The sequence below is a fragment of the Cyanistes caeruleus genome, chromosome Z (assembly GCF_971803275.1).
Source record: "Cyanistes caeruleus chromosome Z, bCyaCae1.hap1.1, whole genome shotgun sequence".
In the NCBI taxonomy this organism is placed as follows: Eukaryota; Metazoa; Chordata; class Aves; order Passeriformes; family Paridae; genus Cyanistes; species Cyanistes caeruleus.
Genome location: NC_141732.1, coordinates 55,231,342 through 55,257,345, shown reverse-complemented (window position 1 = coordinate 55,257,345; position 26,004 = coordinate 55,231,342). Strand labels below are relative to the sequence as shown.

Sequence of the window (26,004 nt, the reverse complement as noted above, 5' to 3'; positions counted from 1 at the left end):
GCTTGGGAGACTGAAAAGTCCTTGACATGGGTTAAACTTCTACTTAGCTACAACTACAACATCAGTGTGAATGTTATCAACATTATTATCATACCAAATCCAAAACAGCACTGTACCACCCACTAAGAAGAAAATTAATTCTTGCCAGATGAAACCATGACAATTTTATATGACTTTTATGGACCAAACTGTATGTTCTGATAGCTAACCAGAGCCATGCTAAAAACCCCAGTATCTCAAAAGGAAACAACAAGGCAATAATTGCCTAGCAAACTGCACTTGTGCTTAGTGTTGCGTGGGAAACGGAAAAATAGATGCTGAAGGGTCAGTCTGCAGCCTTAGAAAAAGCTTGGGTTAATGTAATCATAAAAGTACACAAACATTAAGCAGAAAAATTATAAACTTACATTCCTATAGTTGTAAGTAAGAATATGCCTTGAGTAAAAAAGGTAAAACAGTGAGAAGTTTAAGCTGTAATGTGGCTTACAGGGTAGGCTAAGGATCTAGAAGCTGTAACAGAGTTGCGTGTATGAGTACATTACCTGTCAGCTTATTGGCTGAAAGACAGATGCAGTGCGGCAGAATTAAGCAAGGGTGATAGGTTATTAAGTAGAAACGAGTTTTGTGCCAACTGTCTATTGGACCAAAATGTTATATATTGCTGTGTGAAGAAGAAACCCATGATTACCTTAAACTATGGCTGACTTGTTGCTTCTCTCCAAGTCTCACACCTTTGAGACTGATATCTTATCTGGCTTACTTGAGCAATAAATAATCTTAAATAGCACAGTGATCCCATTCCTCATTTTTTATATCAACAGTGTTGTATCAGTGTCTTGACAGAACCTTATTGATTCCTTTCACTTTGTCCCAATTAAATAATATAGAACCCAGGACTTCTGGGCTGTTCATTTCAGTTCCCTGCTCTTGGACTATCTCACACCATGAACAATCATTTTTTATAATAATTCATATATACAGTCACATATAACAAGATTTTTTCATATATCAAATAGGATCCACCTGAAAATCGGGGGTTTTTCCCCCTCTGCTGCTCACTGTTCAAAACTTATTTCAGAAATTCGGTGTTTGATGATTAAGACATATTTTTAACCTTTTTTTTTCTTTTTTTTCCTTTGTAATTGGCTTACCTTTTCTAATAAAAACAAAACGAAGCAACTACTGCCCCAAAATCTGTTCTTGGATGCTGCTAATCTTACAGTTCTGTAGCTATCTAGAACATTGTTTGCTAGTCTTCAGCAAAAGTAATTGCAGCATTTTTGATTCACTGCATCCCATTTAAAGAATATCCAATATAGACTGCACACAACCAAGGGAACTGATTGATGCAGTTGCCAAGCCACTCTTCATGATATTTGAAAAGTCATGGCAGTCAGGGCAAATCCCAGGTGACTGGAAAAAGGGAAAAACATTGTACCCACCTTTGAGAAGGTTAGAAAGGAGGAATACTGAGGAGTACTGACCTGTCAGCCTCACCTCTGCCTGGGAAGATCATGGTACAGATGCCCCTAGAGCTGTGCACATGTAGGACAGGGAGGTGATTCAGGACAGATGACACAGCTGCACCAAGGGCAGGTCCTGCCTGATCAACCCAGTGGCTTTCTATGATGTGGTGACTGCAGCAGTGGACAAGGGAAGGGTTACAGATGTCATTTATCTGTCATTTTACTGTAAAGCCCTTGTCACAATCCCCCACAACAACCTTCTCTTTTGATTGGAGAGATGGATTCAATGGGTGGACTGTCTGGTGGATGAGGAATTGGTTTGACAGTCACATCCAGAGAGTAGTGGTCAATGGTTCAGAGTCCCAATGGACTTCAGTAACAAGTGGTGTCCTTCAGGGGTCCATATTCAGACCAGTGTTATTTAATATCTTCATTAATGACATATGTGAATGATCAGCCATATCAATGGAGTGGTCTTTAATTATAGAGCAGAATTTTTCAGATTTAGAAAAGTGTTGGGCTTTGTTTTCAAGACTGTTTTAGATCTAGATTGCATCGCCACTCTAAGTTATGCAATATTCAAATGCATAACATACTGAATTGAATTTTATTTGTTTGAATTGAAAACTGAGTTGGTTTTGGTATACTTTGTATACCAAAGTATGAGAGTATGATGCATGTTGGTAATTTTTGTTTATTGCTCCTGATTTTCACAGTTGATACTGGCTTACAGAAAGACCTGAACCAAAAAAAGTAGCAACCCCTTATCTCCCAAGTGTCCGTGAAGCCGCTTCTGCAAATTTCTTTAAATGGATCATTCAACGGCTAGAAGTCATGGCTATTCACATTTATCCATGACTCAATTATTGGCATATCTTACCACTTTCCCTTGAACTATTTGTTGTAGATCAGGAAGTTGTGTATGCTTTATTCTAGGTAGAAAGTATTACCAATTAATTATATGAAAGATGATACTAGAATATGATGTGGGTGACTCTTACACTCATTAACACCTATGTTCTACAACACATACTGGCCTACATATAAATTAGAACAAAGGTCAAGAAGGTCGACTTCAACTCAAAAAGTGCCATAATTAGTGTTCCAGAAAAATATGCATATCTCAACATGCACATTGGAAAATGTAGTTCAGATGTTTGCTTATCTGTGAAAGATTCACCGTCAGAAGTAACACTGTCAAAGACTACAGAAGCAAACTAAAAGAACTTGAACACTACTGTGAAGTTGGATGATTAATTTGTGAAAAGGCTTTGTCTGAAAGGATGGGGGAGGGGGGAAGGATGCTGGTATGAGACAAAGTCAGGCTAATTACCATAATGATTCCACAAAATGGAACCCCCAACATGATTGAGTTGTCTGTTAAGACAGAGACATTTATTTTTTGTGACAAAAGTAAAAGATATATCAAGCTATTTTTGCCTTTCAGTTCAGGTTTTGACTGGAATTGTCATCAGGCAAAAATATGTTGCAGTGTATTATCTAAGACAAGATGCTGGAAAGAGGTGGTGCAATAAACATAACCAACTGAATATTTACTTAAGCAGCCAACCATCAAATAATCTTGTCTTGGTTTATGATATAAAAGGTATGGAAGGGAGCTTTTCCTGATCAACTATTTCAGAAAGAGTACAATATTACAGAAACCACACATAGTCATGTCCTCAATTACAGAAAAATATGCATTTATCATTCAAAATGTAACAATTTTCTTAAATACCGTAAGGTAATAAGCAAGGTATATACTTAACATACTTCTTTATGTTAGTGCTTTTTCCATAACTGACCACTTACATACATGCTGTGTTCCTATCACTGACAGAAATAGACAACAAATCTGTCACAGCTCTTTTAGATGTGTGGATCTCAGTATGAACTTCAAAGCAAACCAAACAATAAAGGAATTACAGTATCAGGAAAACTATGGCACCCCTTCCTAGCAATGCTGTTTTCTGAAGAAGGAGTTTCTTACTGATTCTCTTTTACATGCTTTGCTGAAGACTATCAAATGTTCTCCTGGGAAATGTTTAGTTATTTTTGTACATGAGGATCTTCTACAATTTATGCACTACTTTGAAGTCCACCATCTGTCTGTCGGATACAATCCATGACCTTGCTGTTTCTGATGCACTCATGTTGTTGGCAAAGCATGCAGCCAGGGCAAGGCAAGAGAAGCAGTGGAACCATGCAATACTATGCAATGAGAAACCAAATAAAGAATTTATTGTATTAATTGAGATGAAACTTCTATTTATCCCAGATTTTATGCACATGGCAGGAGATGAGGAGGTTATTTATAGTACCATGTATTTCCTGAGGCAGTCTAGTTATTAAAATGCTTGTCTGCACTGTGTACATTCAGGAAAGTCCCTGTAGCAAGTTTCAAGGCAATGACGCTTCTACCCCTGGGATTATTTGTTCACTAGTAAATACCTTGATTAAACAACCAAAAGTGCTGTGATCCGACAGGCTCCATTACCAGCACAGAAATAAAATCCCTTCCAGCCTTTTTTCTGTCCTTGGGAATAACAGATGCTTTTGGTGTGCTGAATAAAAGACTGAACTCTGAAATCCTTGAGTGCAGTCATAAGCCCTACTGGCCTGCTTAGGATCCCCTAAGGGCCTTCCCCTGCACCCTGTCCAAGGTCCATTACAGCCTGCCCCATGGGTGCTGGTCCCTGCCTGAGCTAAGCTGTAGGAGTGCTTGTCTCCAGCCTTATCTCTAGCTCTGCTGCTTGGGTGGACCTCAGGCCCATGCTGTAGCTAACTTCTTTCCCTGAAAGACTGTTTGGATATATGCTGTATCTTGTCTCCAGATGACTTTGACCCTGTCTCCTGAGTAGGTTTGCCTTGTCTCCAGCTTTGTCTCTGGTACCATCTCTTGCTGCCCCAGATGAACCCTGACTCTGATCCAGCACTTGTTGAGGGAGCTTATTACCCGAGAGCTGCCCTGTCCTCCTCACTTTCCTGCTGTAGGACTGTCCCCCGGACAAGGAGGGCACTGCCTGAGGTCCAGCAGGTCTGGATGCATGGCTCCTACTGCCTTGTGCAGCAGACCCATTCCTGATGCTCCCTGGATATGGTCTATGCTGCTGGTGAGCCTTTATGCACCTCTCAAAAAGATGCAAGCAGAACAAAGAAGAAATGTAACAGTAGGGCAGTACAGTCCTCGTATTTCTGAGAACAACCACTGTTCCCTCAATCTAGTCTCTTCAGAAGCAGAAAATTCACTGAGAACATTTGCTGTTTTCCACTCATTTAAAAGAACCAATATCAAATACTGAACACTGACTCTAGGTCACCTTAGGAGGCACACAAGCCTAAATTCTGCCAGAGTATTACTTCTCTCATAGAAAATAAAACAATCTGTTAATGCAGTAACAATTACACTTTAAAATGCTCATGCTCCTCTGCAATGAAATACTAAAAAGTTTAGCCAGATAATGCTGCCAGTATACCCTCCATTGCTTTCTAGTATTTTTTGCTGGGATTTTCCAGACAAGAAACACGTTCAGATCACATATTTTGGTTACATATCACAAGGTTACTGTAAATCCACTTCAAACCTCTAAAATCAACTCATAGTCTCTCACCATGACTTATTTTCATTTCATCTGTGCCTTACCTGCACAGCATGAAGAACTGTATTCAAAATGGTCAGTGCAATCACAACTGATAAACAATATGTGCTGCTAAAAATTTGATGTAACTGGTGCATTGACCTTGGATGGTTGTCAGGTGCCTACCAGGCCACCCTATGACTCTCCCTCCATTTTGCACTGCCCACAGAGTTGTTTCTCACAAATACCTTGTTCCTCCTTTCCTTCTGCCGCTGCACAGAGGGCTTATTACCCTGCTCACAGATGTTATCACAGAGGGCTACTGCTTTGGCCTGTGGTGGGTCCATCTATGAGCCAGCTAGAAATGGCTCTTTTTAACACAGAAGCAGCTTCTAGCAACTTCTCACAGAAGCCACCCTGCAGCCCCCCAGACACCAAAACTTTACCATGTAAACCAAATATAGCAGCAAGTGCAAATGGGGTTGTAGCAGTGTTCCTCCCCAAGCAAAATATATCAACAATCCTGCTAGCTGGGCAAACCTAGATACACAGAAAAACAATAAAATTGCTAAAAATATGATCCTTTACTCTGTTGGAGTACACATTCTTTAACATTCTAAATACTCTAAGAAGTTACTAAGGGTGTAAACTGTTACTTTTTAAAAAAGCAAATAAATTTAATAGATCATATCTGCAGGCATGGGATCTGCAACATTTCTGTGACAATTGAACCATTTTTCATGACTGACACACAACTGTTTAATAGCATAAGAAGAAACTCACTAAGTTTATGGTCAGAGTCTGGTGAAACACCAAACACTTACCTAGGGTTCAAATTCATTTGAGTGCATATATGTTTTGGCAGATTTGTATTTGCATACCAGTCATGAACACACAACTGCATGAGACTTAAAACTACAGTGGTTTGATTTACTACAAGCAAAGTGCTTCTTTTCCATTAAATATCCTTAGTCCTCTCTTATAAATTACAGCATAAAGAACAGTGACTGAGAAGAACTGGAGGGTGTGAAGTGTGATTTATTTTATTAATTTGTAAGGCATCTGCTGGACAATCCAGCAATTTTCTCTCAACCTTCATTCTTCTTAGGAAAAGTTCCATTATGACATGAGGCAATTCTTAGACAGCTGAAAGTCTTTCCCTTACAAGGAATCCCTACACTGTTTAGACTCAGGTATCCGTATTTCCTAACTGCACTCTAATGGTAAGGAATCCTTGGGATGCCCTAACTGAATGGCTCTCAGTTAATCTCCTTGAAAAATGGTTATCTTATTTTTAAAGTATTGTTCCATAAATCAAATCACAACTCTAAAAATTCTGCAAAAAGTTCAAACTAGATTGATTTTTCTTAATAGACTTGAAGTCATTGCTCAACATTTAACATGAGGCATCTCATCCCTTGACATTCCTGTTGGGTTAGATATTACATCAATATATATTAAAACTGCTGGTCCTTCCTCAAAAGGTGTACAAGACTAGGGAAATCATCTACAAAGACAGTACATGGGTGAAAGCATTGAGTGTTGCTTCTGATCGAAGATGAAAACCTGTGGCCACTGCTATTACTATTTACTATAATGCTATTGCATTACCTGGGGTTCCTTATTGTGTTGGCTAGGATCCTTTTCATAACTCTCTGCATAGATCCGCAGAGTAGCTCTCACGTGACTGGAAGCACTCATTCTGAAGATGAGTCTGGAAGCATCTGAAAAAATAATCCGCAGCCCCTAGGAAAGGAGAAGGAACAGCATGTATGTAAGGTGACAGCACCTTTACAAATTACCATTCATTGCTCCAAAATAAAAGTGAAAGGAAGAGTAATTTTGATGCTATTCTTCTTTCCCCACAATTTTGGACAACTCACTTATTACTTGTTTTTCCCCCTCTGTACACTAGAAATGATGTTGTGCCTTCCCTCCCACTCACTGATGTTTTTTATTTCTTATTACTTGATTTGCTCTTATTCTGTGTGGCAGAGCACAAAACCAATGGCCTGAGAAATAGGTATAAGACATTAAAGGTGATGGCCTAAGAAACAGCTATAGAATCCCTGGATCAAAAAACAGTTGTCATTAGTGAATACAAAAGACAGGACAGTTGCTACCCCTCAAATACTACGCATCAGTATATGACTGCAAGAATTTCAGTAAGTCTGCCATACAATTTGGAAAACTTAAGGTGTTAATTAATTTAAAGTACATTAATTAATGAACATTTACTATGTGCATAATAAAGAGGATTTATTAATTCATTAATTAACTAAAAATTTGCTCTTTGCTGCCATCTTCACATCTTTTTTTCTTTTCTCCCCCCCACTTTTGTACTGCATATATGAATATGGTTTTTTACAGACAGCAGGCAATATTCTTGGATCCACAGTTTCTGTACAGGAAGCCCATTAAGGCTAGAGGACTAAATTGCACAGATAAATATTGTAGTGTTGCAATATTCTACCAGCTGTCCACTAATACAAATTCTAGTTCCCTTTATGTAAATGGTACCCTTAGATTAAGTACAACCCCTGACAAGTCACTGAACTTTTCTTCCCCTTTGTCCTTCTGTTGTCAAAGGTCTAGTGCATAAACTGAGATCCTCGTTACCTCTTTTTAAAGGGCAGTAAACCATTAAAAATGAGAGAATTCCAAAAAAATGCATTTTATTTTTCCAGTTTTATCAGCAAGATACTGATCGACAAGACATCGATGCTGGAAATGCAGTGTGCCATTGTTCTAAAATATAAGTAAAACCTTTGTTCCCTCAAATATATGCCAAAACATCTTTAGGACCATATAAAGCATTGTTTGACAATCACAGAATGGTTTGGGTTGAAAGGACTTCTAAAGGTCATCCAGTCCTGATGTCATCAGCTCATCATGTTCAGCGCAGTGGGCAGGGACATCTTCAATCAGAGCTGGTTGCTCAGGGCACCATCCAACTTGACCTTGAATGATTCCAAGGATGGGGCATCCACCATCTCTCTGGACAACCTGTTCCAGTGTCTCACCACTCACATTGTAAAAAAAAAAGTCTTTCTTACATCTAGTCTAAACTTACTCTTTTAGTTTAAAGCCATTACCACTCGTCCTACTGCAACAGAATCTGCTAAAATAATTGTCCTCATTTTTCTTGTAAGCCCCCCTGAAGTACTAAAAGGTCACAATAAGGTCTCCCTGGAGCATTTTGTCTCTTAGTATAATGGCCAGCTTGTACCTCTCATCCTTGTAATTCGAATTTTACATTAAAATACTACTGGTCCCATTCCTGGCTTGCTGGACCCTCAGGAGCAGCATTATTATGTGCTGATGTGTGCAAAAACACAGTACAGCTTGAAAATTTTTTCAAATATTTTTTAAAAAATTTTAAATATTTAAAAATTAGAACAGTATTCAAGAACAACAGAATGTTTAATTTCATTTTAAGTCTTTTTATTGCAGTGTGATAAACAATACTCATAGGTTTCAAGCAACAGAATTAATTAGAACCAACAGTCTGTGTGTATTGTTTGCTGCCTATTTTCTTGGTGCTGTGTTTGTTTTCTGAATATGTTGTTTATTAACACTGAATAATTACCATGTAGCCAGCTTCTCATTCATGAGACATTGCAGTTACACTGAATATAAATCTCTCTCCCATACATACTGGGGAACAAAACTTGGAACATTTTCCTGGATACTTACCTGAAAAATCTGCACAAAACCTATGATGGTCTGAAAGAGACATCTGCATTTATGATGAGCAAGCTACCTGAGGAAAATAGCAGCAGTGAACTGTTGTTTCATTGGCATAGATCAATATCCTCTCCAATTTAGCGTGCTTGGAGAATCCTACTGAGGCTGTAGACATATGAAGCCAGGAACATGTCCTTGCCAAAGGACAAACTAGTTGAACTGTACTGTAAATAAATAGGAGCTTCTCCCTATGAAAAGACATGCTTTCTGGTTTTACAGGCTCCCTTTCAGAGTCTGTCTGAAAACAAGCCAAGTCATGTTTCTCTGTTTGTGTTATATGGTGATATGATTAGCAATTATATTCCCATATAGAGTAAGTCCTTTGGATGAAAAAATTAAGGGAAAGAAAAGTGCAATGAAAATTCACAAGCTGCTTTTTAAAACTACAAAGGTCACGAGTCTTCCATGGCTGTAATTTTCCACTAGACTTGGATATGACAATATCCTCATATCATGTTTCAGTAGTAATTTACAAAAGAGAAAGTTGCTCAATGGCAGATAGGCTTTTTATATTTTCTGGATGCAATGATGAATAGAAACTACAAAGACTCTGAGCAGAAAGGCATCACAGTAGTTTTAATGGCCTGTAATATAATTTCCTAGGGCCTGTTTAGGTCAAATAATTTAAAAACCAGAGAAACCAGGACCACAAAAATATAAACAGCATAAACTTTGGACAAACTTTAATAGGAGTCACAGCTCCTATTCAAGATACTTAAATAAAATTTACACCCGGTAAAAGTACATGGCTACTTTTGAGCATATCATGAGTTTTCTAAACACTGAAGGCTCAGTTTGAACAGCAGTTCTTGATAACCAATGAATCTCAGTATAGACAGAGTCCAGAAGGAACTGGAAACTCGGCTAGGGAAGTCAAATATGCCTGCATAGGCTACAACCTTCTAAAGTCTCCTGCATGGTACTGGCTATAACAGATATTGCGTCTCAGTTATGTAAATCCTGTGGGTCACCAAGAACAATAAATTTTTTGTTTGTTTGATTTTTGTTTTTGTAATGTATAGCCAGTGGAGATTTCAGATAGAAAACAGAAGAAGGAAAGACCTTCTTTCTGTATGATATTTCCACTGTCCTGGAAAAGGAACCCTCCCTATGCATGCATTGCTCTCAACAGGGACTTCATCCCATCCTATGTTCACTGTGACACTACTGTCTCCAGCTATGTACAGCAAGTGTGACATTAACTAAAGGTGGGTTATCTTATCCAGACTGAGCTAATCTTAAGTAGGAAATGCAGTGTCTATGACAGCAAAGGAAACACCATTCTATAAATAAATGGACAGTCTTGCCAGCTGAACTTTAGAAACAACTGTTTTAGAAACAACTGTTGGAGACAATATGGCTAAAGCTGCAAAACTTTGCTAATCCATCACTACAGCCATACCTGTCTTTTGGTCACAGTGCCATCCACAGGATCTATGTACTCAAAGCTGTCTGTTCTTTCCACACTGTAGATATTGTTACCCACAGCAAACTGCTGATGGCTGAACGATTTGTCAGTGATCAAAGCTTCCAGGTCTCTCATTATGAAATATGCTGTTCTGGGTTCCAGTGCTTCATAATCAAACCTTGCACACATATTAAAAAAAAGTAGAACCAGAAAGTAAGTCCCCAGAGCTGAGAAGGCAGTTCTTTCAGAGAACTCTATATACTTACCATTAGCAATTTACTGCTTACTTCAAAAATCATAAGTGTACCAGTGAAATACTGATTGCAAATGAAACCAGTGTACACATACAAGTCCTGTACCATCTAACCATTACACATGTGCAACCACAGTTCTACACTGGCCACCTGACTCTAAATCAGCAGAAAGCATCTAGAAAATGCAATTTCTAAAGTAGCATAGAAAATATCCCAAATACCCAGGTAGCTTTCAAAACTTAATGACACAATCAGTGCAGTGCTCAACACACAAGTGAAATAGAGAAAACTTTGCTACAAGTTTTGAGGAACAGCTGTTTGCAGAAGACTTTACAAACTGTGAACTCCTCTGCATTAAGTCTGGATTAAGAGAGGCAGAAGCAAAGATGAAAATAACAGCTAGAGCTCACTATATTGAGACCTCAATAAAAATAAGTAAATGTTTGTATCTTCGGAGGAGTTATCCTGAATTGGAAGCAGACATAGGTTTCAGTTCTCACTAAAACACTGTCACATGGAAGCAGTTATAGAAAAAAATGCAGGAGAAAATCTTGCTGGGAATATGTCTCTTATTCAACAACATGTAACAAACTGCATTTATATATTCCACAAGTAAATAATTCAAAGCTTTCTTCCATTCAGTATTTAAAATCTAGTTACTCATATGCTAGCAGTGACATATACACATTACTCCTGTGGAAAAACCTGTCTACAAAACAGTGATAATCTGTGTCAGATTTTCATTCTGTAGGCACAGCAAATGCACACACCTAAGTCCAGCTGAGCACATCTAAACAAGCAATGATTGTAGAAGAATTCTCCTATCAGCTGAGTAAGTACCTTTTCTTCATTTTTTCTCACCTGCAGTAGTAGTGCCGGCCAAATTTTGCCCAGTGATCCCTGACAATCTCCTCCACACTTTGCTTTCGAGCTGCTAGGATTGAAAGCCAAACTAGCACAGCCCACAGTCCATCTTTCTCTCGAAGGTGGTCAGATCCTAAAGAGACAGACATTAAGCACATTATATGGTATCACTGCTAATCAGAAAACAAAGTAAGGAAGCTGGGAAAATGTCTCATTTAACTGTGTATGTCACATAACAGTAATCAATAGTACCAGCCCCAGCACCTCTGAGATGCTTCAGACAGAAAACCAGAACTAATGTTTAAAATGTGATCTATTTAATCACGACAAAGCCCATACTTGTAAAGTAAATAAAAATATGTACAAGTACTTGAATGGAAACAGTATCAGTATGAAAACACTATAATCATTATTCCTGCTCACTGATACTCAGTGTTTTCACACCTCTGCTGTGTTTTCTCACCTTTTCCCAAAACTGGGCTAGATATGTGAACCCCAGCCATGAGCCAGATGTTTTCACATCTCTCCTTTATGAGAGTTAAGTTCAACTGCATCTTCGTATCTCTGCAGATGTTCATCTGCAGATGTCAAGCTGCAGAAAAAGAATCTCCCCATTCCATATAAATTGTGAATTTTCAGATTGTTCATGATCTTCTGTCAGGACAACAACCAAGAGCTTGAAAAGATTTTTCTGGAGGAAAAAAAATACCCAAAAACCTAGCAAACCAGAGAGTAGGACTGTTCCCTTTTTTATATTTCTTTCTACCTCCCAGTGGTAAAGATACTTGAATGCTCCAGTCTAGATCCCTTCATAGGTCTGTACTTATGAAGAGAGAAATTATTCCAACAATGAAGACTAGAAACAGTTTTGGAAAACCCCACATGATTTAACACGTAGTCTCAGATCTAAGTAAGATCCAAGAACCCTGGCACTTAGTAGTGATGACAATTATAAAAGCTAACAGACTCAAGAAACTTGAAGAGATATCGAACATGTAGTATTGCTCTGGCATAATACTAAATCTGGTATAAATTTGTTGGCTGCAACCTTATAGTTTTCTGTCTAGTCACACATTATTGAAACCATGAGTACAAAGCAAGAGTACATTCAGAAGTTTTGTTTACTCCATGAAGTACCTGCTGATTATGGAGGCAACCAACTAAATTATCTGTCTTTAGAAGATACTTAAGGAAATCCATCAGAGAGGAATCTAAAAACTCTTAGGCTGAAAACTTGTTTTCTGAAATATTCTCTTTTCTCAAGCACAAAAATCCTGTTGCAGCAAGACTGCTTTGTATGGCTTCGCATTACATAACAGCCTGCAAAGTCCACACAGTCAGTCATCTGTCAAAACAGCTGTGTTTTGCTACTGGCAGAGGACAGACCCCATAATATAAATTGATGCACTGAAGCTGTTAATCCTGTGAAAAACTGTCAACATATTAAATGTATATAAGGAAAATAACAAAATGTGCAGAGAGACACCATGATTCCTATGGTCAATCACTACTGTTACCTTGAACTCGCAGTCCCTCTTCTTGGGAGAGAGCAACAACCAGGTTAGCAGCCTCTGCTCATGGATTTTCTAAGAGCCCATTGTCCTTGGTCTGCCACAGATCTGCCTGCTACTTATGCTTCTTGTGTTACATTCAACCTCAACACTCTTTATCTAACATTAATCTTAAATTAACTACCACAGGGTTAAATAAATGCAAATTACTATTCAGCACAACATTCAAGTTGTAAAGGAATCATTACTGAACACTTGATGAAGATAAAGATTTGCACAAAGATTATATCTATGTGTTAGGTATTACAGAAAACAAGTAAGCTGCAGATGGACTGAAGAGCTGAGACAGTAACATGACTTAACATTTGCAAAGTAGCTGTCACAATAGTAAGAATGTCTCTCTTTTGCTACTTGTTATCTGCCTTGATCTGTGAGCTCTCTGCAACAATAGTGTCCTATTACAACAGCCCGAGTTTAGGCCTGGTGCTTGGGAAGCTGCTGCAAGAGGAGCCACAGCTCACTCTGCTCCCTGTTCCAGTACTATGAAAGCACGGAGTGCCAGCCAGTCAGGAGAAAAAAGGGCAGGGTTATTTATGAGCTCTCAAAGCTTTGCAAATAGCTTCATGTAAGAAAGGAAAACACATGTCCCTCTACAGTAAGTCAGTCCTTCAAACACTCAGGCATAGAATCAAGGAATTGTTTGGGCTGGAAGGGATCTTAAGGTCATCATCGTTGCAGTAGTATACTAGATCAGCTTAAGTGTATCTTCTACAGAACACCAGCAATATGTCCTATGGTTAATAAAGTCAGCTTACTTGCAGGCAAAGCAGACAGCAGAGCCACAGTCATTGTCACCAAAGCCAAGAGTTGCTCCCAGACAATGGTGCAGGCTTCTGCCCCTGCCACCTAGAGAGAAACCTAGAATAGAGCCTTCATTTCCCCCTGAACATATACTGTTCCTCTGGTAACAGCACAGAAAGTCATCACATCACCACAGAGGCTAGGGACGCTCAGAGGTCTGGGAACAGAAGGCCACAGGCAGCCAGGGCCTATCTAGTCCCACCACCCCCACAGTGGGGCAAATGGGGGCATCAGGGCAGAACCATCTCCGGACACCAGGCACTTCCTGGGAAGGGGGATAGGGTAATGCCAGGCCAGGATGTGGGAGCATGGGTAGGCCTGGCTTTGGGGGACCCATGGCCAGACATGGCAGGGCTGTGGGGAACTGGACACTGGCCCTGCTGAAGCATTGCTGGAGCAGGAGCTGACAGCACTGGTGCCACTCCTGTGCAGAATGGGGGAGCCCCAGGGGGCCAGGCAGCAGACTCACCCCACCACGGTTGTTCCTCTCCTTCTTAACCTGCATGCCTCTGCATGTCCCTCCTTTCAGCCATCCATCCTTAGCACAGAAAAAATTCCATTTTGCCCAAAATGTCATCTGTATTGCCCACTATCACCAGCCACTAAAATGGCTTAAGTGTCTCAACAGACACCAGCAAGAAGTGGAGACATGGAACTGAGCTTAACCACCCAGGAATTTGTTCCAATATGAATGACCATTTATTCCCCTGCTACGTAACACTGCAGACTGCAGGCCAGCAAATCATACAGCGTAGAGCACTTCAGCCATTCCGCAAAATGGTCTGTATCATCATAATGGAGCAACAGGCTAAGCTGAGCATTAAAGAGATGAATTCTGATTTAGCAAACACTTTAAGTACCTTTCAATGAACCAAAATCTTCTAGTGAAACGTGGACAGAAGCATTTCTGAAAGATTCTTTGCTGCATTCTCAACTTTGTTCTTGCTATGTCATGGCTTAAGCACATAAATCTGTATGAGGAGGGCTGAATGTATTATTCTTCATATACATTTAGCAGATTTGGCATGTTCTCTGTCCTTGAATGTCCCTCAGAGGACATAAACTGTTGCTTCTCTGGAGAGAGAAAGTAATAGGAGAAGGTAATCCAGAGACAAAAGTCTGGATATCTAGAAGCAACTGTTTCAGAATCAAAAATCACCAATTAAAAATACTAGCCTGATATGAGTACAAGGACAATAATCCTGTGTGCCTTTCCTGTGAATGAAGTGTTTCAGTTTGTTACTTTTAATGGAAGTGAAACTGAGCACATCCATCATTGTGGTTACTGCATACACATATGTTGTATTTATTGCCCTTCCTTCTTTCAGCAAATGAAACTCTATTACTTCAATTTTGTTACTCTGATTTTCACCTACCAACAGTCACCTGTAGGTGTCTTTGCTTGTTCAACTTAGTCCTACTGCACAGCTCACATTGTAGAAAGTCTAGGGAGGGAGTTTACTCTGCTGCCTCAGTTCAGCTAACACCATTCTTTGCTCCATAAGATCCAACATATTTGCAGAGGCAGATCTGTCCTGTGCAAAGGGAAGGAGGAAAAGGTGCCTCACAGCTCTGTAATCCCGAAGTTGCAATACTAATAACTCCCCCAGCTTGCCTGGGGCTCTGAGTAACCTCAGGATGATTCTCAGTGCTACTTTTAATGGAAACATTCCAGAATTAAGGAATTCCTGATTCTTTTCAATGAGCTGAAGCAGAAAGAGACAACAGAACAGAGGAGTCTACAAATATTTTTTCTGATTAGCCCCTTGTATTTAATATGCCATTGGTAAAGGAAATTATAGTAACTGCAAGTGTTTCAACAACTTATTTTTAAGTTAATTTGTTATTTCTCTATATAACAGTAGCTAAAGTTATTTTTTACTACAGTAAATTGCTATGTCCAGACTCAGAGTAAATAACCTGGGCAAAACTCTCAGAGCATGTTCCCATTCATAGAGAAGTAATCATCTTACACAGTCTTAAACTGAAGAAAAATCTTCAGAGGCAGTATATTGAGAAACAAAGCAAAATCATGCAAATATGTTCATATTATGATTTTTCTACTATCTGAAAGCTGTCTAACTTTGTCTGTATCTGAGATATCCAATTCTGATAGGGAAAGCAAGCCTTGTGGGTCATATGCATAAACAACAGGTAATGGATTTTCCCTAATTTAGTAATCCCAGTCTATCAAATTGCCTCCTGTAAATGTGGTATTAAAATAAGAAAATCACAGGAGTTCAAAAACTCACAATAAATCATTTTGTATGCGCATATTTGAGTCTAGCAAATTTGTCATCCAGCAGTCTGAAACTCAGCAATATTTTAGGAAAATGGAGATTAAGGGGCATTCTGATCTGATAATTTTTTCAAGTTAATAAGACTATTTTAGATTTGTATCACTGCAATAGACACCAACACCACCTCCTTTGTGGCTTTCATTCATTTCAGTGACAGCACATTTTTATATTTTTCACTAATTCTTCTTCCACATAATCTTTCAGGAGAAGGGAGTTGATGTTAATAGAATCTGGGAATTTGGAGATGAAGCAAGCAAATTTAAGAAAGTTGCAGCAATTACTGAAGTGGCTAAACTGCAGAGAGATAAATCAGCCACACAGTTCTCCTAATCCTGATTAATAGTTTGCTGATGAAATTCAGAAACTAATTGCTGCTGCTGAGGCCCTCCTTTGAACTGTTTGCTGGGCATTTGTTATAAAGCCAGAGAGCTACTAATCTCATCTGACAAGCTCCCCACACTGCTACAAAAATGGAAGAAGTTTTTAAAGCATTGGTTTAGCTCCAAGATCAGCTGCCAAAAAACAAGTGTGGGAAATACAGCTGTATGGGATGTTTTCAAAATCTTTTCTCCTTTTATAGCAGAAAATTTGCTTTTATGTACTTGCCAGACCAAACTCCCTTCTGTTATAAAACCAGGGCTCTGTATTACTTGGAAATTTCAGCTCGGCTTGATTACCTGAGTACACAAGCAATTGATTTCCAATGCAGTTTGATGACAGAAGGTGGATTTTTAAAACTTATTTCTCTTACACAAAGCAGTCAACTTTGCACTCTGATCACTGTATTGTACACTTATATAAATATTCCGTGCTGAAAGCTAAAGAAGTGCCAAATTTCAGTTCCCTAAATAGATATGATTGGGCAAAAGCTGTAAAATTGATTCAAATGCCCAATACTGGCAGAAACATGTGAGGGTCACATAGTTCAGGACATTACTAAAAGATTTGCAATAAGGTAAATATTTACTGCTAAAAACAGTTCACATTGCTAAAGTACTGGTCATCTACAAACCAGAACACATTTTACAAATAAACCTCCTGCCATATGAGAATACTTTCCAGACAGTTGCACGGAATTGGAAGATGATAAGGAAATTGAGGCAGTGAGAAAAACAAGCTTTAGATATTACAGTCATTTCATAATTTGCCCCAAAAGTATCACAGGATCACAGAATGGGTCAGGCTGGAAGGGACCACAACAGAGCTGCTGGTTCAATCTCCCTGGTCAAGAAGGCTTTTCCCAGAGCACATGGCAAAGGATTGCACTAGAAGGTTCTTTCGTGTCTCCAGGGAAGGAGACTCCACAACATCCTTAGGAAATCTCCTTCTGTCACATAGTTTTTTACACAGCAACTACACATGGACTGAGGAATTCAAACCCCATGCTCAAGTTCTCTGGATGCCCATGGGATCGAATCTCAAATGTCCAGATTCACCTTTAGAAGGAATTGGATGAAACTGGAGGTCAAGAGGCTTTCTGCACTGAAGTGCTGCAGGTACAACAAAGTTAATCTGATCAGAACGTACTGGGATGCTGAGATATCGCTGTAGACCAGCTTTCCATGCTGGCCAGCAATATGTTGTTGAAGCACTCATTTACAAGAGTCAGGATTTATCAGGAATCTGAAGAACTGATGATAGGATAGGAGAACCAGATTAATATAAGGAACACGGAGTGGGTAAGGAATGTAGAGACTAGCCTGAGGTCAGGTCCTGCAAATTTGGAAAAGTGGCTATTACGGAAGGCAATTGTTTTAGGGTCTCACGGAAAGATACAAGCAAAGAAAAAAGTCAATGGCAAGCAAAGAGAGAAGTCAGGGTAATTTTCTTGCCTATGTAGCACAGTCAAACCCTAGAGGCACTTCCTTGACCTCCATGAGTGTTTCTGTTCCCAAATTCAACCACTACTGGATACTCACACAATAAAATCACACCTACCGAGACTGCAATTTCCTCATTGTTACAGTAGATCAAAACACTTTATTGTCATTTCTATATGACTGATATCCAGGGCTAAAGTCCACCAGTACTTGGGACAGCCTGCTTAGCAAGACCTGAACATGCTTTTGCAATGTGAAAGGGAAATCTGGTATTTGTCTTTTTTTATAACAGCACCATGAAATTTAAATGGCAAGTTTTATTGAAGAAGACATGGCTTCTCCTAATCACAACCAATGATTCCTCTCTTCTCCATCAGACAGAAAGCATTTGAAAAAGTCCTACTCAACACCATCAGATGAAGATGGTCTAGGATAGTAACTCCCCAAGCAGAGACAGATCTGTGGAAGTGGTTTGTCATGGCATATGGCACAGAGAGGCCACTCCTGTTTGTTTTACATACCTCTACACATAAGCCTGCATGCGGCAGGAGGTGCTGCACTCTGCGGGCTAATGTATCTAGATATACTTCAACATCTGGGAACAAACATCAAAACTTCTACAAGCTCTTCCCAGTTAAAATTCACACTTAACTTTCTTTAGCATGATGATTAAGCCAAGATTTTTCCAAATAATTTGTGTGCTACTGAGGTCATACTGAGTCTTTAGACCCGCCCAAATTTCATGGAAGTACCTGGTTTTGCATGGCCAAGAGAAACTTGTGTTATTTAGAGGGAAGAGGTACAGAATTGGTCCAGTGAAAAAGTATTAAAAAGCAATGAAAGTTGAAAACTCCCCACTTCACACCTCTCATGGGTTAATGGAGATGCAGTTCAACAGCACACCACAACAAAAAAGGTACAGAAAGGTACAGACTTTCCTGCCCTTCTCTCCCCAAATTACTTCTCTCTCAATGATCTCACAGAACACACTGTAGACGAAGTTTCTATACAAAAGATATAGTCAAGGCAATGACTTGACTATAGTCAAGACCTGTGCCACTCAGAGCAGATAGTGAAGGCATACAGTTTGCTAATCATGGGACATTGGCTCCCATTGACAACCAAAAGAAAATTAACATTCATTATAAATTTAACTTCTCTTCCTTATTAATCTCAGACCCAAAGAAATATAACACATTTTTGTTCTTGCATCATAGCCCATTCAGATCCATACAGCAAACAAGAATACATGAAGTACCACACCTGTGGCTGCTTAAAGGTATAATTATTTTCTAAAAAGCAGCATTCTGCTCTAATTTTCCCTAGCTAACAAACTTAATACTTGACATAAGTCAATTAAAGCAAAATGAAATTTATCATCAAGTCTCACTATATGGTAAGCAATTTTCTACAAAGAGCTGCAGCCAAGGTATTGCACATTCGAAATAGAGATCCCTATACAACTCATATCAAAATATAGATTAATTTATTATATATATTTAGTATTTATTTTTATTTATATATATATATATATCAATATATAGAATAAACTAAAGCCAGATGAATTATTAAGTTATTCTGGTCTGTGCTTTTTCAAAAAGACTTGTAATTACAATTACAATAACTACTAATAAACAAAAAAGGAAGCATTTCTGTGTCAGAATCCAGAAAAAACGAAACACTCCAAAATTTATTCTGTTAGTCTCATAAATTAAAACCACATTTGTGTATATTTAAAGACTATATAGTTCAATTATTTGCTCTAGTGCTTACTGTCAATACTATATTTCTGATGGCTTGAATTTTTTAGTCATTCTGCATTCTGTTGTTTGATTGGTTCTTGGGACCAATAAGGGAGAAACCTAGGGAAAACACAAATGCTGACACATAAATTAATTTATTCTAATGGCAGTTTTATCTGACGCTTGAGCAACTGTGACGTTCCAAAAAGGAAAGTCTGCACAGTTTTGTTTAGATATACCATCAGATATACCAGTCCTCATACTTTGTACACCTAATCACATTAGGAAAAAACATGTGGTTTCCATATAGGCAAAATCCCTCCAAATCTGTTGCAGTCTGTGAAAAGATTTGCAGTGGAATCAGTGAGGATTTTCTGCATTATGTTGAAGTCAGAAGAGAATGCCAAGCACCTCCAGAAGCTGTCTGGACAGTAGTAAGATTGCTTGCCACTGCAGAACATCCATTTTCTACATTCTTCATGCCTCAAGGTTCAAGGACACCACACTTAAAAGAAGAAGCTCAAGATGTGAACAACAGAAAGTTCTCTGTTTCAGCACAAGACAGAGCTAATTTTCTGATTCTTCTGGGTTTGACTTGAGGCATCCAGAAAAAATTAAAAGCTTGTGGTAATTTTTGATTATGTATTACTTACCAGTGCCAAAACTCTCCTCACCACAAAGGGAACAACGTCCAGAGTCCATGAGATTGGAAAAATATCTCCATCCTGCTGGTGTCTCATACACAGGAACCTTCATTACTTTTGCCACTCTGGAGAACATACAATAGAACATCACATAATTAATAGAGTGCTTTTTTTACATACGGTCTGAGATCAGTTGAGAAATACTCGACATCTCATTACATCTCCTGACAGCAGGGCTAGAAGTAAAAAAAAAAAAAAAAAACCCCAAAAAAACCACTCAAGAACAGACCAACACTACCATTCAAAACTGATCCTTGTCTCAGCACCTAACTTCAACCAGAACCCCAGCATGTTTACACATTAAGTGTATTATTTGGGAAAACGTAGGAACTCAGTTCAATAGGCTTTACCAGTATCTTTCTATTCTTACTGACCAAGAAACAGCTAATCTAAGAATAGACAGTTTTGATATACTAATATTTTAATGGAAGTTAAAGTATCATGTTGAAGCACCCTTGTTTACCAAGTACAGGTAGTCAAATATCAAAATTCTTGAAAGATACTTTTACTTCTTGTAATGTTTTCAAAGACAAGATAATACAGAAATGCTTCCATTAAGCAGTATGTTCTTAAAAACCTTTCCCAGTCTCAACCTGAATCTCAATTTATTTTCCCCGTCTCCTGTTATGTAATACAAGAAACCCTCTCACTATCTGGGTGATGTGCCACTGTTTTTGAGAACCAAAATGAACCACCTCATAAACTTAATATGCATTCTTTTTTCTAGCTTGTTAACTGGTAAATATTCCTGTTATAAACGATAATGAAAAAAATCCTTTCTTGGACTGAAAAACAAGAAAGAAAGAAAACCCACACAACAACTCTAAAGAACTCTAAATCCCAAGACGGGATTTACACAGAACGGGTATTACCAGTCTTCTTTCTAATTATGTTTGCTGGTTTTCATTGTGTAGTTTTCAGAACCAAGTGTTTTGTAATATAGAAGGTAAGAACTGAGATACAGTGACTCAATCTGACAAACTACCAAGGACCTTACAATTGCTTCAACTATCATACATTCCTTGAAGCAAGACAGTTTACTTAATTTTAATGCCAGTCAAGCTAAAGCAAAGCAGATCAACCAAAGGTGGATCCAACACACTTAACACAATCTGTCTTAAAGTATCAAGGTGAAAACAATGACCCTTCTGATCGACAAAACACCTGTTTTCTGATGGCACATTTCTGTCATAAATTAAGTGCAAAAAGTAGATGGGATAAACTGTCAAAATATGCCACTGACCCCTTAAAAACCTGGTACATAAATATATCTAAATGACAGACTCACAGAATCATTAAGGTCCTAACACACCTTCAAGATCTTCTAGTCCAAACATCAACCTAGCACTACCATGACCACCCCAAGTGCCACATCCAGACACCTCTTGAATACTTTTGAGAGAGTTACTCCACCATCTCTATGGGCAATTTATTCCAATGTCTAGCCACTCTTTCAGAGAAAAATCTTTCTAATATTGAATCTGAATCTCCCCTTGCATAACTTAAGGCCACTTCCTCTTGTCCTTTCACTTCATAAGTGGCAGAAGAGAATGACCTCCACCTGGTTACGAGCTCCTTGCAGGCAGTGGTAGAGGGCCCCCCTGAGGCTCCTCTTCTCCAGGCTAAACAACTCAAACTCCCTCAGCTGCTCCTCACAGTAGTCGAGCTCCAGACTCACCAGCTTCACTGCTGTTTTCTGAACATGCTCCAGCATCTCAGTATCATTCCCCAAATACACAGAGACATCCCCTGCCCTGCTCCTGCTGGCCACACTATTGCTGGCACAGGCCAGGATGCCACTGGCCTCCTTGGCCACCTGGGCACTGCTGGCTCCTGTTCAGCTGCTTGTCACCAGCACCCCCAGGGCCTTTTCCTCTGGGCAGCTTTCCAGCCACTCTGCCCCAGCCTGTGGCACTGCCTGGGGCTGTTGTGACCTGAGGGCAGGACCCAGCTCTGGGCCTTGTTGAACCTCACAGCACCTCCTTGGCCCATGATCCAGCCTGTGCAGATCCCTCTGCAGAGCCTGCCTGCCCTCCAGCAGATCAACATTCCTGCCTAATGGTGTTGTCTGTGAACTGACTGAACTGAATTCTATCCCTTCATCCAAATGATTGATAAAGATGTTAAACAGGACCAGCATCAGTACTGAGTCCTGGGGAAGACTACTAGTGACCAGACACCAATGGAGCTCCATTCACCACCGTAAGTCATGGCATAACAGTTCAGCCCTTAAGTATTCTCTCTGAAATTTTTACACTGTTATGTAGTCTCCAAATCAACCTTTCTTTTAAGTTCCCTCCTATTCAGCTTAGGTATCATTTTTTTTACTTATATATTACATCTAAAATGAGTGATTTTTTAAATGAGATAGAGTAAGAATTGCTGATATTTATTTGAAAAGAGCCAAGAAGGTACATGAAAAAAAGGGTATTATCAAAATTTTTAATCCTAAACTTGTATTTCATACCTCTAGTTTAAAGGCAGGGGTTGGTACATACCTCCTGATGTTTATACAGTACTACATACATTACTAACCCTTAGAAATACTGTCCCATAAAGAAGGTTTCACAGGGCACAGCTGAACAGGTTTCTGTCTGACTCTTCAAGAAAGTCAAGAACATAATTTAATCTCTGTGTGGCAATAACTTCAGGCTGAAAACAGGACTATACTGCCAAAGAAAGAGAAAACAATAAACCAGAAGGCAATACCTAATATGCTGGAAGAGGAAAACAAATTATCTTAAGGTAGTCTAACAATACAGCTGGAGTATGTTTGCTTGCAGAAATGTTCCCATATCCTGGTCCAATTTTTGGAGAAGGAAATCCTTTCCCATTTACTTTTCTGTATTCCTCTAGCTGAGGAACAAATAGCCTAGGATGGACTTATCCGGACCAGCACTAGAAGCTTCCAAAGGCTGTGTCTGTTTTCAAAGAGTTCTATGCACTAGGCTAGCAATGAAAATACAAATGTCGTTTCTGTTAGCATGTGGGGTCACCTTGTACAGAGTTTACAGTATGAACAGCTTATAGTATTAATATAATAGATTGTTCCATGCAACTTCTTTTTTTGTTGTTGATTCTTGCTCTATTTCAACAGAGTAAATAAGTAGAAGCACACTAAAAATTAAGGATACTCTTTCTTCACTGACATTTTTCTGAAATAAAGAATCATCACTGGAAGTCTCAAGAAATGCAGAATGTGCCTTTATGCAGTCTATAGACATTCACAGTGAAAAATCACCCCAGAAAACATGAGGGGGGTTCCCATGGGAAGTTGCAAAAATTCTCAAAGCTGCGGACTCTGAGAAATAATATGCTGCTTTAGATCAAACACATAATCACACGAAATACAGGAAAACACCCTCAGAGGAAGGAAACTAATACATGACGGTGAATACTAGATCTTCAAAGCCAGGGAAAATAGAGATTAGATGCAGGAAAGGGGTGGGAATTTTAATGCTCCTACATCTACATCTTTCTAAACTAAAAATATGACTGGGTATTACTTCAGTCGAGAAAAAGTAAAAAAAAAAAAAAAAAAAAATTTTCATTCTACCCAAAACATTATTTTACTTTATGTTTACCAATCTGCTCTTTTTATAGGCAAAATTCTTAAATCAGAACTTTCAATCACTGCTACAGCAAGAACTCAGAATTTTTTATTGAAGAGGTTCCAGTTGAGACTGGTAGAATCCCTGTGGACCAAAATTTGGAAATGAGTTTCTGAGTACCACTGGACTGAACATTGCCAGCACTATTTAACAGAGCATATGGTTTCCTAATAGGCTTGATAGATGCTAAGCAAGTAAATGCTTAGGATAAGGATTTCAGGAACTTGCAATACTGCAACAACTGCTGATTAGTCAAAGCAAGGATTTTTATCACTAACAAATCACAGGTCTATTAATTACACAGGTCTATTAATTACATTTTACAATTTTTTTAGAAGTATACCTTCACAGGACAGTTCAACCAAGACTATGTACAGCTTTTTAAGTTTCTCTTCTTTCTGTATAGTTACACTATAATCCCCAAATCTGGGGAGTTAGAAATGTAAAGTCAATTAATATAATGAGTTTTGTCTATATGAGATCTCTTGATGAGAGAGGATATTACTTCTCTCAGGAAGTGAGTCTTGGAACTAGTATTGCAAGTGGTTTATGTCCTGCAGAGGTCTCAGATAGCAGTAAATTTTATATATCCTCTGATATGTATAATGCATTATCAGCAAGATACTGATGCAGCAGTGCACCTGTAAGGGCAATACCTCAGGCTCTGAGCTTTCATGTTGTAGGTAGTGGCTGTTAAAAGGCCTGACTTAATGGATGGAATATCCTTCCAGAGCAATTCAAAATAAAAACTGGGAAAAAATATGCCCTATAAATAGGTTCATTTCCCTAGTCTATTTGAAGTAAAGGCATTCTATTTATGTCTAACCACACAGTTAATATACCTGTGTTTATATGTTCCATGAGTTCAACTATGTCGAAGAAAGACAACAAACCACGGACATTCTGGTTCTTCTCATCCTGGACATTTAAAGGGACTGACTTCAAACACTACTCTTGCTTGCCCTTCTTTTAGTGTAAGTGTTCGCTACATCAATGAGATTACACAGTAAAGTTTATTCCATCTGTGTGTAGCAGTAATTACCCCTTGCTAGACTAGGAAACAGAGTATTTAAATTTGGAACCCAACTGAAAGGTAACCTCAGTTATCACCTTAGAATAACCTTAGTTAGTCTGCCCATAGCAGAACAAATGGCATTTATGTCCCCAGGATGCTGAAATACTAATTAAGGAAAAGAAGTTAAATCAAAGAAGAGTGGACTGTACTTTTTGCAATGACGTGCTATTAAAAAACACACATTGTGAATTTAAAAAATGCAAGAGCAGATGCTTTTCAATGTGGAGATAACAAAATGAGTGAAAATAGGAATATAAATTCTTGTACAGTTCCATAGTTAAATTTACCCTCCTACTGTTTCACAGTTCCACTGTCATTTTTATTTTGAAGAGCCAGTCCCACACTACCTATACTGACTGCCCACTTTTTATTCAAACATAAGGAGAATGTATACAATGCAAACCTGAAAAGCAGTTTGAGTTATTTCATCTCTGGAAAACAGAATTATTGTAGAGTTTAGTATCAACACAGAAATGTGAAGCCAATTCTTGAACTCTACAATAAGTCTCACTTAAGCATGAGCTGGTCAGCTCACAATAAAGGTAAGAGTGAACATAATTATAGCTTCCTAATAAAGATTAGAATTTTTTTTTAATTTCCTGGCAGAAAAAAATTATAACAGGTAGTTCTAATAATACTCCTGAAAGACCTAACAGACTAATGTGGAAAACTTTACCAGGCAACTGAACTACTTATTGTACAATTTCATATCTGAATATCCCAGGTCTTTTTCCTCATACTTCATAGCCATCTACATGTCACTTAACTAGGAAAAAAGAGAGTACAGGACTCCTTGATAGCCCAGATTATTTTCCTTGGAATTCTAAAAATATTAGCCTGCTGAACCGTGTAACAAGGTAACTTTTCATTTAAAAAAACCCATGTTCTTTTATTTTAAAGTGTTAAAGATCCTTACGGTAACTTTCTTTCAGTTTTTAGTAGATACAAAAGATTACTTTTCAGAGATAGGCTAATAAAACAAAATGGTCCTTGATGGTATCTTCCAGACACGGTGGTTTTGCACTAGCACCTCTGATACCAGCAGAATTACCCAGACTTACAT

General features: G+C 38.6%; 1 protein-coding gene across 1 annotated transcript in view; it reads right to left on the bottom strand.

The window, feature by feature from the left end:
- PGM5 (phosphoglucomutase 5) overlaps positions 1 to 26,004 on the bottom strand; it is a 70,264-nt gene that overhangs the window by 5,092 nt on the left and 39,168 nt on the right. Inside the window, exons 7-10 of the mRNA XM_086866666.1 lie at positions 20,205 to 20,320; positions 11,315 to 11,450; positions 10,194 to 10,377; positions 6,656 to 6,790 (exon numbers count right to left, since the gene is read on the bottom strand). Of these exons, the coding sequence (XP_086722792.1) occupies positions 6,656 to 6,790; positions 10,194 to 10,377; positions 11,315 to 11,450; positions 20,205 to 20,320 (571 nt within the window). The remainder of the gene's footprint in view (positions 1 to 6,655; positions 6,791 to 10,193; positions 10,378 to 11,314; positions 11,451 to 20,204; positions 20,321 to 26,004) is intronic.